This window comes from Atractosteus spatula, chromosome 25, assembly GCF_055471065.1.
Source record: "Atractosteus spatula isolate fAtrSpa1 chromosome 25, fAtrSpa1.hap1, whole genome shotgun sequence".
Lineage (NCBI taxonomy): Eukaryota > Metazoa > Chordata > Actinopteri > Semionotiformes > Lepisosteidae > Atractosteus > Atractosteus spatula.
In genome coordinates, this window is record NC_142730.1 from 6,297,335 (window position 1) to 6,310,375 (window position 13,041).

The window sequence follows — 13,041 nt, forward strand, 5'->3', positions numbered from 1 at the left end:
GATGCAGAAACCCTGGCGGAGAGGCGAAAGGCAGTCTGTGCACATTCTGATAGAAGAGGAGGACAGAGCCTCCCTCCACTGCTGCTGGGAAGTGGGTTGAACAGAGGAAGAGGGGCAGGACTGGGGGGAAGACAGGAGTTTCACAATGACACCGAGAGAGGAAGAGGTAGAGAATCCAGAACAGAGGGAGGGCAAGACAGGGGTAGAGGGAGACAGGAGAGGGCAGTTTCAGATTCAGAGGAGAGAGAGGGAGACGGATGTCAGCAGTGGAGTGGAGCACAGGGGCAGGAGTTCACCGACTGCCAGGGTAACAAAACTAACAGGCCAGGCTTCCTGTACAGAACTGCCCCCCCCCCCCAGAGAGGGGCAAAGACAGAAACAAGCAGGACGACAGCAAAGAAAATCACCATCAAGTTCAGATTTTATTTTACAACCATTAGAAAAATAAAGTGGGAGACAAGAATCAGCTCTTCAATCAAAAACAACTCAGAAACCAGATAAAAAAATATTGCCTCCCCAATGAGGGATCTATACAGTGAGATCAGTAACAGAAAAGACATCTGCACAGTGAAAGCAGCAGGATCTCTCTCAGCCGGACCCCCTCGCCCCAGAGCACCCAGTTTTCTGCTTCGCGGTTTCCCAGTGTGCCAACAATTCCAGTGATTCTTCAGGGTATTAAGGACATGGGAAGTATACAAGCTCCATTCGGATTGTTTTCCCATAAGCCTGGTGATCCCAGAGCCTCTCGGACGTTTTCTTGAAGGATCCCGTGAGCCGGCCTGTACAACAGCTCAGGTAGTCTCCTCTAGTCTCTTTCTCTTCTTTATTCGCAGACACACAACACAGGAACACAGAAACACACACGCAACACAGGAACCTTACTGTACACACATGTCACAGGAGCACAGGAGCACACACACACACTGCACACACTGAGCCCAGAGAGAGGGTTTAGTATACAGGTGCACACACACAGGTAAAGTACATAGGAGCACAGACACAACACAGGAGCTCACACACAGAACACAGGAACGGAGGAGGACACACACTCACACAACACAGGAACACAGGAGCTCCCACACACAACACAGACACACATAAGCACGCACACACACATAACTCCATGTGGAATAAAGTGCCTCCCACTTTCCTGGGGGTTCCCAGAGTCCAGGATGTCTGGGATTTTGGGGTGTCTGGGGTATCCAGTCCTTGTGCACAGGCAGGATACAGAATATCAAAATCGAGGTTTGGCTGCAGCATCCTCTTCCCAAGACTACATTCAGTTCCCCACACCCTGGGGGCCCTGGCTTCTATGGAGCCGGCTCCACTCTCTGTATCTTAATGGGCTCCATGGGAGAACCAATCCTGTTATTAACGAGACCGTTCTCACAGCTTCTCATGATCTGCTGAGGAGCTTCAGCTACCTCATTACTCTCGTGGTCTCTGGCATGTGGGCAGCCAAAAATCGATCCAGAAAGGTCTAATGAGTGAATCATTAGTTAAATTGAGGGGTGTGGGGGCTTCCCAATAGATTAATTAAGCAGGCAGGAGTCTGGAGGACCACGATCAGGAAGATCAGGAAGGAGGAGGAATTCCTTGAGAAGCTGTTCCCACCAGTGAGTCCAGGTGATTCTTTGCCTGATCATTAGCTAAACAGTGACCTCCGGTGGCCGTGGCCCGGTACTGCAGTGCCTGTGTGTGAGGGGTCGTCCTTCCTTCAATGGACAAACACAGGCGCGCACACAGCACCCACGAGCGCAGAAGCTCAGCACTCACAGCACAAGCGTGGCCCAGGTATTCCTGGAAACTCTCTCTCTGTTGTCCGGTGATGCCCTGCCGGTCTCTGTGCTTACAGTGCAGTACCCACTGTAGAACAGAGGCGTCTCTGTGGTGAGACTGGCCAGACACTGGGCACCGTGTCACAACATATTTTATACAGTAGTAGGAGATACAGATACAAGGCGCTGTGCACATGTTTGCAGTCGGACGGAATGCTTTTCACACAGAATGAGCCCTGAGGCAGTTTCGGGGTGTCTGTCCACACTCCTCACCCCACCTCCGGGCAACGTCACTGCCGCACCAAGAAGTAGCCCATGTTCATGAGGTAATAGCCCCTCCTTCGTTCGCCTGGCTCATGAGGGGGCACCTCCTCCTGCGGAGGCCCAGAAGCAGGGTGCGGCACCAAGGGCACCCCTTCCTTTCCGGCCTGCAGCGCCGACCTGGACTGGGAGCTGGGGGGGTCCTTAGGGGTGGGGGGAACCTGGCAGGGCGGGTTGTGAGCGTGACGTCCCATTTTCAGGAGCTTGGACTTCAGCTGGACGCGATACCTGGAGCGCAGGGAGAGGGGGGGAGAGGGGGGAAGGTGAGGAAAAGAGCCAGAGCTCACCCCTGTCACCCAGGAGGGGGAAACAGTGACCCCTGCTGGCCAGGGAAAGCTACAGCGGGCAGGCCGGTGCAGAGAGGTTACCTGGCAATGAAGATGGTCACCAGAGAGACGCCCACCAGTAGGGACACGCCAGCCACCCAGGACACGATTACCCACAGCTCCTGTGGACTGGTGTTGGACTGGGACTCCAGCACTAAGAGACAGAGAGAGAGAGGAGTGAATATGCACACTGCACTGAGCCCAGAGAGAGAGGGGTTAATATACACACTGCACTGAGCCCAGAGAGAGAGGGGTTAATATACACACTGCACTGAGCCCAGAGAGAGAGGGGTTAATATACACACTGCACTGAGCCCAGAGAGAGGGGTTAATATACACACTGCACTGAGCCCAGAGAGAGGGGTTAATATACACACTGCACTGAGCCCAGAGAGAGGGGTTAATATACACACTGCACTGAGCCCAGAGAGAGAGGGGTTAATATACACACTGCACTGAGCCCAGAGAGAGAGAGGGGTTAATATACACACTGCACTGAGCCCAGAGAGAGAGAGGGGTTACCAGTGAAACAGAAAAACAGAGGTGGGGGGGTGGGGTGGTGGTTAATATTCAATCTCCGAGAGAAGAGGGGGGTCAGTACAGACACACTGCCTACCTCTGCCTCAGACAGAGACTGGGACAGAAGAAGTACACAGACAGGCCAGGAGAGGCGTTCAGCAGGGCCCTGCTCTTTGGGGACAGGTGGCGGGCTCTGGAGCGGCCCGGTGGTCTCGGACAGTTCCTCCAGCATGGAGGAAGTCAGAGGACAGATGGCAGGAGGAGAGAGGGGCTGAGGCTGGTGTAACGCCTGGTCTCCTCCAGCACTTCCTCTTTCCCTGTGTTTACCGTTCTCTCTGTCACTTACTGGAACATCTGGCCAGCGGAAGAGACACACGCACACACGCATATTAACACGCACACACGCACACACATCTACACACACTCATGCACATAAACACACACACATATCTGTACACACTCATACACATCTACACACACTCACACATACATCTACACACACACATATCTATACACACACATAAACATATCTACACACACTCACACATACATCTACACACACACATATCTATACACACACATAAACATATCTACACACACTCACACACATATACATACACTCATACACATATACATACACTTACACATATACACAAACACTCATAAACATCTACACACACATCTACAAACACTCACAAACATATACACACTCATACACATATACAATAAAACTCATTTAAGCAGAAAATATAACCCAGGGTATCAAAATATTAGTCTGAAAGGCCTTAGCAGCCTTGCCACAACAAACAAAATGTAGCAACTGTGGTACAATTTCACTTTTTGACAAGTATTCTGTTATTGCAAATTGTGTGGAATGGTGCTCTCCATGAGCATGGTATCAGCGTTAAATAGCTTAAGAGTCTGGAAAACCCAATAAATTTTAGCTACACCTGTTAAAATGCCAGTGCATTCAATGCAAAATGCAACAGATTGAGACATTTAAACACTTTCTTTCAATCTTTTGCTTTTCGGGGATTTAGACAATATCCCCATTTAGGGCAATGCAGTATATAGAGCCATATATGCAAGAAAAAAAATGTGCAGAGAACATTAAAATAACACTTTTCCTACATTTCACTACTGTCCTAAAACACAGCCATGCCATCAAACATCCTCTATGTTTTCTAATAATGCTAACCCTAACCCTAGCTAAGGGTTTGGGCAGTTAGGGTTAGGGCTCAGATTTTCTTCAATGCAACCTAACTCTCATTTAAGCAGAAAATATAACCCAGGGCATCAAAATAATAGTCTGAAAGGCCTTAGCAGCCTTGCCACAACTAACAAAATGTATCAAATGTGAAACAATTTCATTTCTTGAGAAGTATTCTGTTATTGCAAATTTTGTGTGGAATGGTGCTCTCCATGAGCATGTTATCAGCGTTAAATAGCTTAAGAGTCTGGAAAACTCAATAAATTTTAGCTACACTTATTAAAATGCCACTGCATTCAAATCCAAATGCAACAGAATGAGACATTTAAACACTTTCTTTCAATCTTTTGCCTTTCAGGGATTTAGACAACATCCCCATTTAGGGCAATGCAGTATATAGAGCCATATATGCAAGAAAAAAAAATGTGCAGAGAACATTAAAATAACACTTTTCCTACATTTCACTTCTGTCCTAAAACACAACCATACCATCAAACATCCTCTATGTTTTCTAATAATGCTAACCCTAACCCTAGCTAAGGGTTTGGGCAGTTAGGTTTAGGGCTCAGATTTTCCTCAATGCAACCTAACACTCATTTAAGCAGAAAATATAACTCAGGGCATCAAAATATTAATCTGAAAAGACTTAGCAGCCTTGCCACAACAAACAAAATGTATCAAACGTGGTACAATTTCAGTTTTTGACAAGTATGCTGTTATTGCAAATTTCGTGTGGAATGGTGCTCTCCAGGAGCATGCTATCAGCGTTAAATAGCTTAAGAGTCTGGAAAACTCAATGAATTTTAGCTACACCTATTAAAATGCCACTGCATTCAATGCCAAATGCAACAGAATGAGACATTTAAACACTTTCTTTCAATCTTTTGCTTTTCGGAGATTTAGACAACATCCCCATTTAGGGCAATGCAGTATATAGAGCCATATATGCAAGAAAAAAAATGTGCAGAGAACATTAAAATAACACTTTTCCTACATTTCACTACTGTCCTAAAACACAGCCATGCCATCAAACATCCTCTATGTTTTCTAATAATGCTAACCCTAACCCTAGCTAAGGGTTTGGGCAGTTAGGGTTAGGGTTCAGATTTTCTTCTCTGCAACCTAACTCTCATTTAAGCAGAAAATATAACCCAGGGCATCAAAATAATAGTCTGAAAGGCCTTAGCAGCCTTGCCACAACTAACAAAATGTATCAAATGTGAAACAATTTCATTTTTTGAGAAGTATTCTGTTATTGCAAATTTTGTGTGGAATGGTGCTCTCCATGAGCATGTTATCAGCGTTAAATAGCTTAAGAGTCTGGAAAACTCAATAAATTTTAGCTACACTTATTAAAATGCCACTGCATTCAAATCCAAATGCAACAGAATGAGACATTTAAACACTTTCTTTCAATCTTTTGCCTTTCAGGGATTTAGACAACATCCCCATTTAGGGCAATGCAGTATATAGAGCCATATATGCAAGAAAAAAAAATGTGCAGAGAACATTAAAATAACACTTTTCCTACATTTCACTTCTGTCCTAAAACACAACCATACCATCAAACATCCTCTATGTTTTCTAATAATGCTAACCCTAACCCTAGCTAAGGGTTTGGGCAGTTAGGTTTAGGGCTCAGATTTTCCTCAATGCAACCTAACACTCATTTAAGCAGAAAATATAACTCAGGGCATCAAAATATTAATCTGAAAAGACTTAGCAGCCTTGCCACAACAAACAAAATGTATCAAACGTGGTACAATTTCAGTTTTTGACAAGTATGCTGTTATTGCAAATTTCGTGTGGAATGGTGCTCTCCAGGAGCATGCTATCAGCGTTAAATAGCTTAAGAGTCTGGAAAACTCAATGAATTTTAGCTACACCTATTAAAATGCCACTGCATTCAATGCCAAATGCAACAGAATGAGACATTTAAACACTTTCTTTCAATCTTTTGCTTTTCGGAGATTTAGACAACATCCCCATTTAGGGCAATGCAGTATATAGAGCCATATATGCAAGAAAAAAAATGTGCAGAGAACATTAAAATAACACTTTTCCTACATTTCACTTCTGTCCTAAAACACAGCCATACCATCAAACATCCTCTATGTTTTCTAATAATGCTAACCCTAACCCTAGCTAAGGGTTTGGGCAGTTAGGGTTAGGGCTCAGATTTTCCTCAATGCAACCTAACTCTCATTTAAGCAGAAAATATAACTCAGGGCATCAAAATATTAATCTGAAAAGACTTAGCAGCCTTGCCACAACAAACAAAATGTATCAACTGTGGTACAATTTCATTTTTTGACAAGAATTCTGTTATTGGAAATTTTGTGTGGAATGGTGCTCTCCATGAGCATGGTATCAGCGTTAAATAGCTTAAGAGTCTGGAAAACCCAAAAAAGTTTAGCTGCACCTCTTAAAATGCCAGTGCATTCAATGCCACTGCATTCAATGCCAAATGCAACAGAATGAGACATTTAAACACTTTCTTTCAATCTTTTGCTTTTCGGGGATTTAGACAACATCCCCATTTAGGGCAATGCAGTATATAGAGCCATAAATGCAAGAAAAAAAATGTGCAGAGAACATTAAAATAACACTTTTCCTACATTTCACTTCTGTCCTAAAACACAGCCATGCCATCAAACATCCTCTATGTTTTCTAATAATGCTAACCCTAACCCTAGCTAAGGGTTTGGGCAGTTAGGGTTAGGGCTCAGATTTTCTTCAATGCAACCTAACTCTCATTTAAGCAGAAAATATAACCCAGGGCATCAAAATAATAGTCTGAAAGGCCTTAGCAGCCTTGCCACAACTAACGAAATGCATCAACTGTGGTACAATTTCACTTTTTGACAAGTATGCTGTTATTGCAAATTTCGTGTGGAATGGTTCTCTCCATGAGCATGTTATCAGCGTTAAATAGCTTAAGAGTCTGGAAAACCCAATAAATTTTAGCTACACTTATTAAAATGCCACTGCATTCAAATCTAAATGCAACAGAATGAGACATTTAAACACTTTCTTTCAATCTTTTGCCTTTCAGGGATTTAGACAACATCCCCATTAAGGGCAATGTAGTATATAGAGCCATATATGCAAGAAAAAAAAATGTACAGAGAACAGTAAAATAACACTTTTCCTACATTTCACTTCTGTCCTAAAACACAGCCATAGCATCAAACATCCTCTATGTTTTCTAATAATGCTAACCCTAACCCTAGCTAAGGGTTTGGGCAGTTAGGGTTAGGGTTCAGATATTCCTCAATGCAACCTAACTCTCATTTAAGCAGAAAATATAACTCAGGGCATCAAAGTATTAGTCTGGAAAGACTTAGCAGCCTTGCCACAACAATCAAAATGTATCAACTGTGGTACAATTTCATTTTTTGACAAGAATTCTGTTATTGGAAATTTTGTGTGGAATGGTGCTCTCCATGAGCATGTTATCAGCGTTAAATACCTTAAGAGTCTGGAAAACTCAATAACTTTTAGCTACACCTATTAAAATGCCACTACATTCAATGCCAAATGCAACAGAATGAGACATTTAAACACTTTCTTTCAATCTTTTGCTTTTCGGAGATTTTGACAACATCCCCATTTAGGGCAATGCAGTATATAGAGCCATATATGCAAGAAAAAAAAATGTGCAGAGAACATTAAAATAACACTTTTCCTACATTTCACTTCTGTCCTAAAACACAGCCATGCCATCAAACATCCTCTATGTTTTCTAATAATGCTAACCCTAACCCTAGCTAAGGGTTTGGGCAGTTAGGTTTAGGGCTCAGATTTTCCTCAATGCAACCTAACACTCATTTAAGCAGAAAATATAACTCAGGGCATCAAAATATTAATCTGAAAAGACTTAGCAGCCTTGCCACAACAAACAAAATGTATCAAACGTGGTACAATTTCAGTTTTTGACAAGTATGCTGTTATTGCAAATTTCGTGTGGAATGGTGCTCTCCAGGAGCATGCTATCAGCGTTAAATAGCTTAAGAGTCTAGAAAACTCAATAAATTTTAGCTACACCTATTAAAATGCCACTGCATTCAATGCCAAATGCAACAGAATGAGACATTTAAACACTTTCTTTCAATCTTTTGTTTTTCGGGGATTTAGACAACATCCCCATTTAGGGCAATGCAGTATATAGAGCCATATATGCAAGAAAAAAAAATGTGCAGAGAACATTAAAATAACACTTTTCCTACATTTCACTTCTGTCCTAAAACACAGCCATGCCATCAAACATCCTCTATGTTTTCTAATAATGCTAACCCTAACCCTAGCTAAGGGTTTGGGTAGTTAGGGTTAGGGTTCAGATTTTCTTCAATGCAACCTAACTCTCATTTAAGCAGAAAATATAACCCAGGGCATCAAAGTATTAATCTGAAAAGACTTAGCAGCCTTGCCACAACAAACAAAATGTATCAACTGTGGTACAATTTCATTTTTTGACAAGAATTCTGTTATTGGAAATTTTGTGTGGAATGGTGCTCTCCATGAGCATGTTATCAGCGTTAAATACCTTAAGAGTCGGGAAAACTCAATAAATTTTAGCTACACCTGTTAAAATGCCACTGCATTCAATGCCAAATGCAACAGAATGAGACATTTAAACACTTTCTTTCAATCTTTTGCTTTTAGGGGATTTAGAGAACATCCCCATTTAGGGCAATGCAGTATATAGAGCCATATATGCAAGAAAAAAAAATGTGCAGAGAACATTAAAATAACACTTTTCCTACATTTCACTTCTGTCCTAAAACACAGCCATACCATCAAACATCCTCTTTGTTTTCTAATAATGCTAACCCTAACCCTAGCTAAGGGTTTGGGCACTTAGGGTTAGGGTTCAGATATTCCTCAATGCAACCTAACTCTCATTTAAGCAGAAAATATAACCCAGGGCATCAAAGTATTAGTCTGGAAAGACTTAGCAGCCTTGCCACAACAAACAAAATGTATCAAACGTGGTACAATTTCAGTTTTTGACAAGTATGCTGTTATTGCAAATTTCGTGTGGAATGGTGCTCTCCAGGAGCATGCTATCAGCGTTAAATAGCTTAAGAGTCTAGAAAACTCAATAAATTTTAGCTACACCTATTAAAATGCCACTGCATTCAATGCCAAATGCAACAGAATGAGACATTTAAACACTTTCTTTCAATCTTTTGTTTTTCGGGGATTTAGACAACATCCCCATTTAGGGCAATGCAGTATATAGAGCCATGTATGCAAGAAAAAAAAATGTGCAGAGAACATTAAAATAACACTTTTCCTACATTTCACTTCTGTCCTAAAACACAGCCATACCATCAAACATCCTCTATGTTTTCTAATAATGCTAACCCTAACCCTAGCTAAGGGTTTGGGCAGTTAGGGTTAGGGCTCAGATTTTCCTCAATGCAACCTAACTCTCATTTAAGCAGAAAATATAACTCAGGGCATCAAAATATTAATCTGAAAAGACTTAGCAGCCTTGCCACAACAAACAAAATGTATCAACTGTGGTACAATTTCATTTTTTGACAAGAATTCTGTTATTGGAAATTTTGTGTGGAATGGTGCTCTCCATGAGCATGGTATCAGCGTTAAATAGCTTAAGAGTCTGGAAAACCCAAAAAAGTTTAGCTGCACCTCTTAAAATGCCAGTGCATTCAATGCCACTGCATTCAATGCCAAATGCAACAGAATGAGACATTTAAACACTTTCTTTCAATCTTTTGCTTTTCGGGGATTTAGACAACATCCCCATTTAGGGCAATGCAGTATATAGAGCCATAAATGCAAGAAAAAAAAATGTGCAGAGAACATTAAAATAACACTTTTCCTACATTTCACTTCTGTCCTAAAACACAGCCATGCCATCAAACATCCTCTATGTTTTCTAATAATGCTAACCCTAACCCTAGCTAAGGGTTTGGGCAGTTAGGGTTAGGGCTCAGATTTTCTTCAATGCAACCTAACTCTCATTTAAGCAGAAAATATAACCCAGGGCATCAAAATAATAGTCTGAAAGGCCTTAGCAGCCTTGCCACAACTAACGAAATGCATCAACTGTGGTACAATTTCACTTTTTGACAAGTATGCTGTTATTGCAAATTTCGTGTGGAATGGTTCTCTCCATGAGCATATTATCAGCGTTAAATAGCTTAAGAGTCTGGAAAACCCAATAAATTTTAGCTACACTTATTAAAATGCCACTGCATTCAAATCTAAATGCAACAGAATGAGACATTTAAACACTTTCTTTCAATCTTTTGCCTTTCAGGGATTTAGACAACATCCCCATTAAGGGCAATGTAGTATATAGAGCCATATATGCAAGAAAAAAAAATGTACAGAGAACAGTAAAATAACACTTTTCCTACATTTCACTTCTGTCCTAAAACAGCCATAGCATCAAACATCCTCTATGTTTTCTAATAATGCTAACCCTAACCCTAGCTAAGGGTTTGGGCAGTTAGGGTTAGGGTTCAGATATTCCTCAATGCAACCTAACTCTCATTTAAGCAGAAAATATAACCCAGGGCATCAAAGTATTAGTCTGGAAAGACTTAGCAGCCTTGCCACAACAATCAAAATGTATCAACTGTGGTACAATTTCATTTTTTGACAAGAATTCTGTTATTGGAAATTTTGTGTGGAATGGTGCTCTCCATGAGCATGTTATCAGCGTTAAATACCTTAAGAGTCTGGAAAACTCAATAAATTTTAGCTACACCTATTAAAATGCCACTACATTCAATGCCAAATGCAACAGAATGAGACATTTAAACACTTTCTTTCAATCTTTTGCTTTTCGGAGATTTTGACAACATCCCCATTTAGGGCAATGCAGTATATAGAGCCATATATGCAAGAAAAAAAAATGTGCAGAGAACATTAAAATAACACTTTTCCTACATTTCACTTCTGTCCTAAAACACAGCCATGCCATCAAACATCCTCTATGTTTTCTAATAATGCTAACCCTAACCCTAGCTAAGGGTTTGGGCAGTTAGGTTTAGGGCTCAGATTTTCCTCAATGCAACCTAACACTCATTTAAGCAGAAAATATAACTCAGGGCATCAAAATATTAATCTGAAAAGACTTAGCAGCCTTGCCACAACAAACAAAATGTATCAAACGTGGTACAATTTCAGTTTTTGACAAGTATGCTGTTATTGCAAATTTCGTGTGGAATGGTGCTCTCCAGGAGCATGCTATCAGCGTTAAATAGCTTAAGAGTCTAGAAAACTCAATAAATTTTAGCTACACCTATTAAAATGCCACTGCATTCAATGCCAAATGCAACAGAATGAGACATTTAAACACTTTCTTTCAATCTTTTGCTTTTAGGGGATTTAGAGAACATCCCCATTTAGGGCAATGCAGTATATAGAGCCATATATGCAAGAAAAAAAAATGTGCAGAGAACATTAAAATAACACTTTTCCTACATTTCACTTCTGTCCTAAAACACAGCCATACCATCAAACATCCTCTTTGTTTTCTAATAATGCTAACCCTAACCCTAGCTAAGGGTTTGGGCACTTAGGGTTAGGGTTCAGATATTCCTCAATGCAACCTAACTCTCATTTAAGCAGAAAATATAACCCAGGGCATCAAAGTATTAGTCTGGAAAGACTTAGCAGCCTTGCCACAACAAACAAAATGTATCAAACGTGGTACAATTTCAGTTTTTGACAAGTATGCTGTTATTGCAAATTTCGTGTGGAATGGTGCTCTCCAGGAGCATGCTATCAGCGTTAAATAGCTTAAGAGTCTAGAAAACTCAATAAATTTTAGCTACACCTATTAAAATGCCACTGCATTCAATGCCAAATGCAACAGAATGAGACATTTAAACACTTTCTTTCAATCTTTTGTTTTTCGGGGATTTAGACAACATCCCCATTTAGGGCAATGCAGTATATAGAGCCATATATGCAAGAAAAAAAAATGTGCAGAGAACATTAAAATAACACTTTTCCTACATTTCACTTCTGTCCTAAAACACAGCCATGCCATCAAACATCCTCTATGTTTTCTAATAATGCTAACCCTAACCCTAGCTAAGGGTTTGGGTAGTTAGGGTTAGGGTTCAGATTTTCTTCAATGCAACCTAACTCTCATTTAAGCAGAAAATATAACCCAGGGCATCAAAGTATTAATCTGAAAAGACTTAGCAGCCTTGCCACAACAAACAAAATGTATCAACTGTGGTACAATTTCAATTTTTGACAAGAATTCTGTTATTGGAAATTTTGTGTGGAATGGTGCTCTCCATGAGCATGTTATCAGCGTTAAATACCTTAAGAGTCGGGAAAACTCAATAAATTTTAGCTACACCTGTTAAAATGCCACTGCATTCAATGCCAAATGCAACAGAATGAGACATTTAAACACTTTCTTTCAATCTTTTGCTTTTAGGGGATTTAGAGAACATCCCCATTTAGGGCAATGCAGTATATAGAGCCATATATGCAAGAAAAAAAATGTGCAGAGAACATTAAAATAACACTTTTCCTACATTTCACTTCTGTCCTAAAACACAGCCATACCATCAAACATCCTCTTTGTTTTCTAATAATGCTAACCCTAACCCTAGCTAAGGGTTTGGGCACTTAGGGTTAGGGTTCAGATATTCCTCAATGCAACCTAACTCTCATTTAAGCAGAAAATATAACCCAGGGCATCAAAGTATTAGTCTGGAAAGACTTAGCAGCCTTGCCACAACAAACAAAATGTATCAACTGTGGTACAATTTCATTTTTTGACAAGAATTCTGTTATTGGAAATTTTGTGTGGAATGGTGCTCTCCATGAGCATGGTATCAGCGTTAAATACCTTAAGAGTCTGGAAAACTCAATAAATTTTAGC

The 13,041-nt window shown here is 40.7% G+C and overlaps 1 protein-coding gene across 2 annotated transcripts in view; it reads right to left on the bottom strand.

The window, feature by feature from the left end:
* Positions 1 to 406: 406 nt before the first annotated feature.
* Positions 407 to 13,041, bottom strand: part of il6r (interleukin 6 receptor) — a 73,049-nt gene continuing 60,414 nt past the window's right edge. For both annotated transcript variants that reach the window (XM_088905715.1, XM_088905714.1), the window contains exons 9-10: positions 2,468 to 2,579; positions 407 to 2,327 (exon numbers count right to left, since the gene is read on the bottom strand). In XM_088905715.1, the coding sequence (XP_088761841.1) occupies positions 2,069 to 2,327; positions 2,468 to 2,579 (371 nt within the window). In that variant the 3' untranslated portion in view covers positions 407 to 2,068. The remainder of the gene's footprint in view (positions 2,328 to 2,467; positions 2,580 to 13,041) is intronic.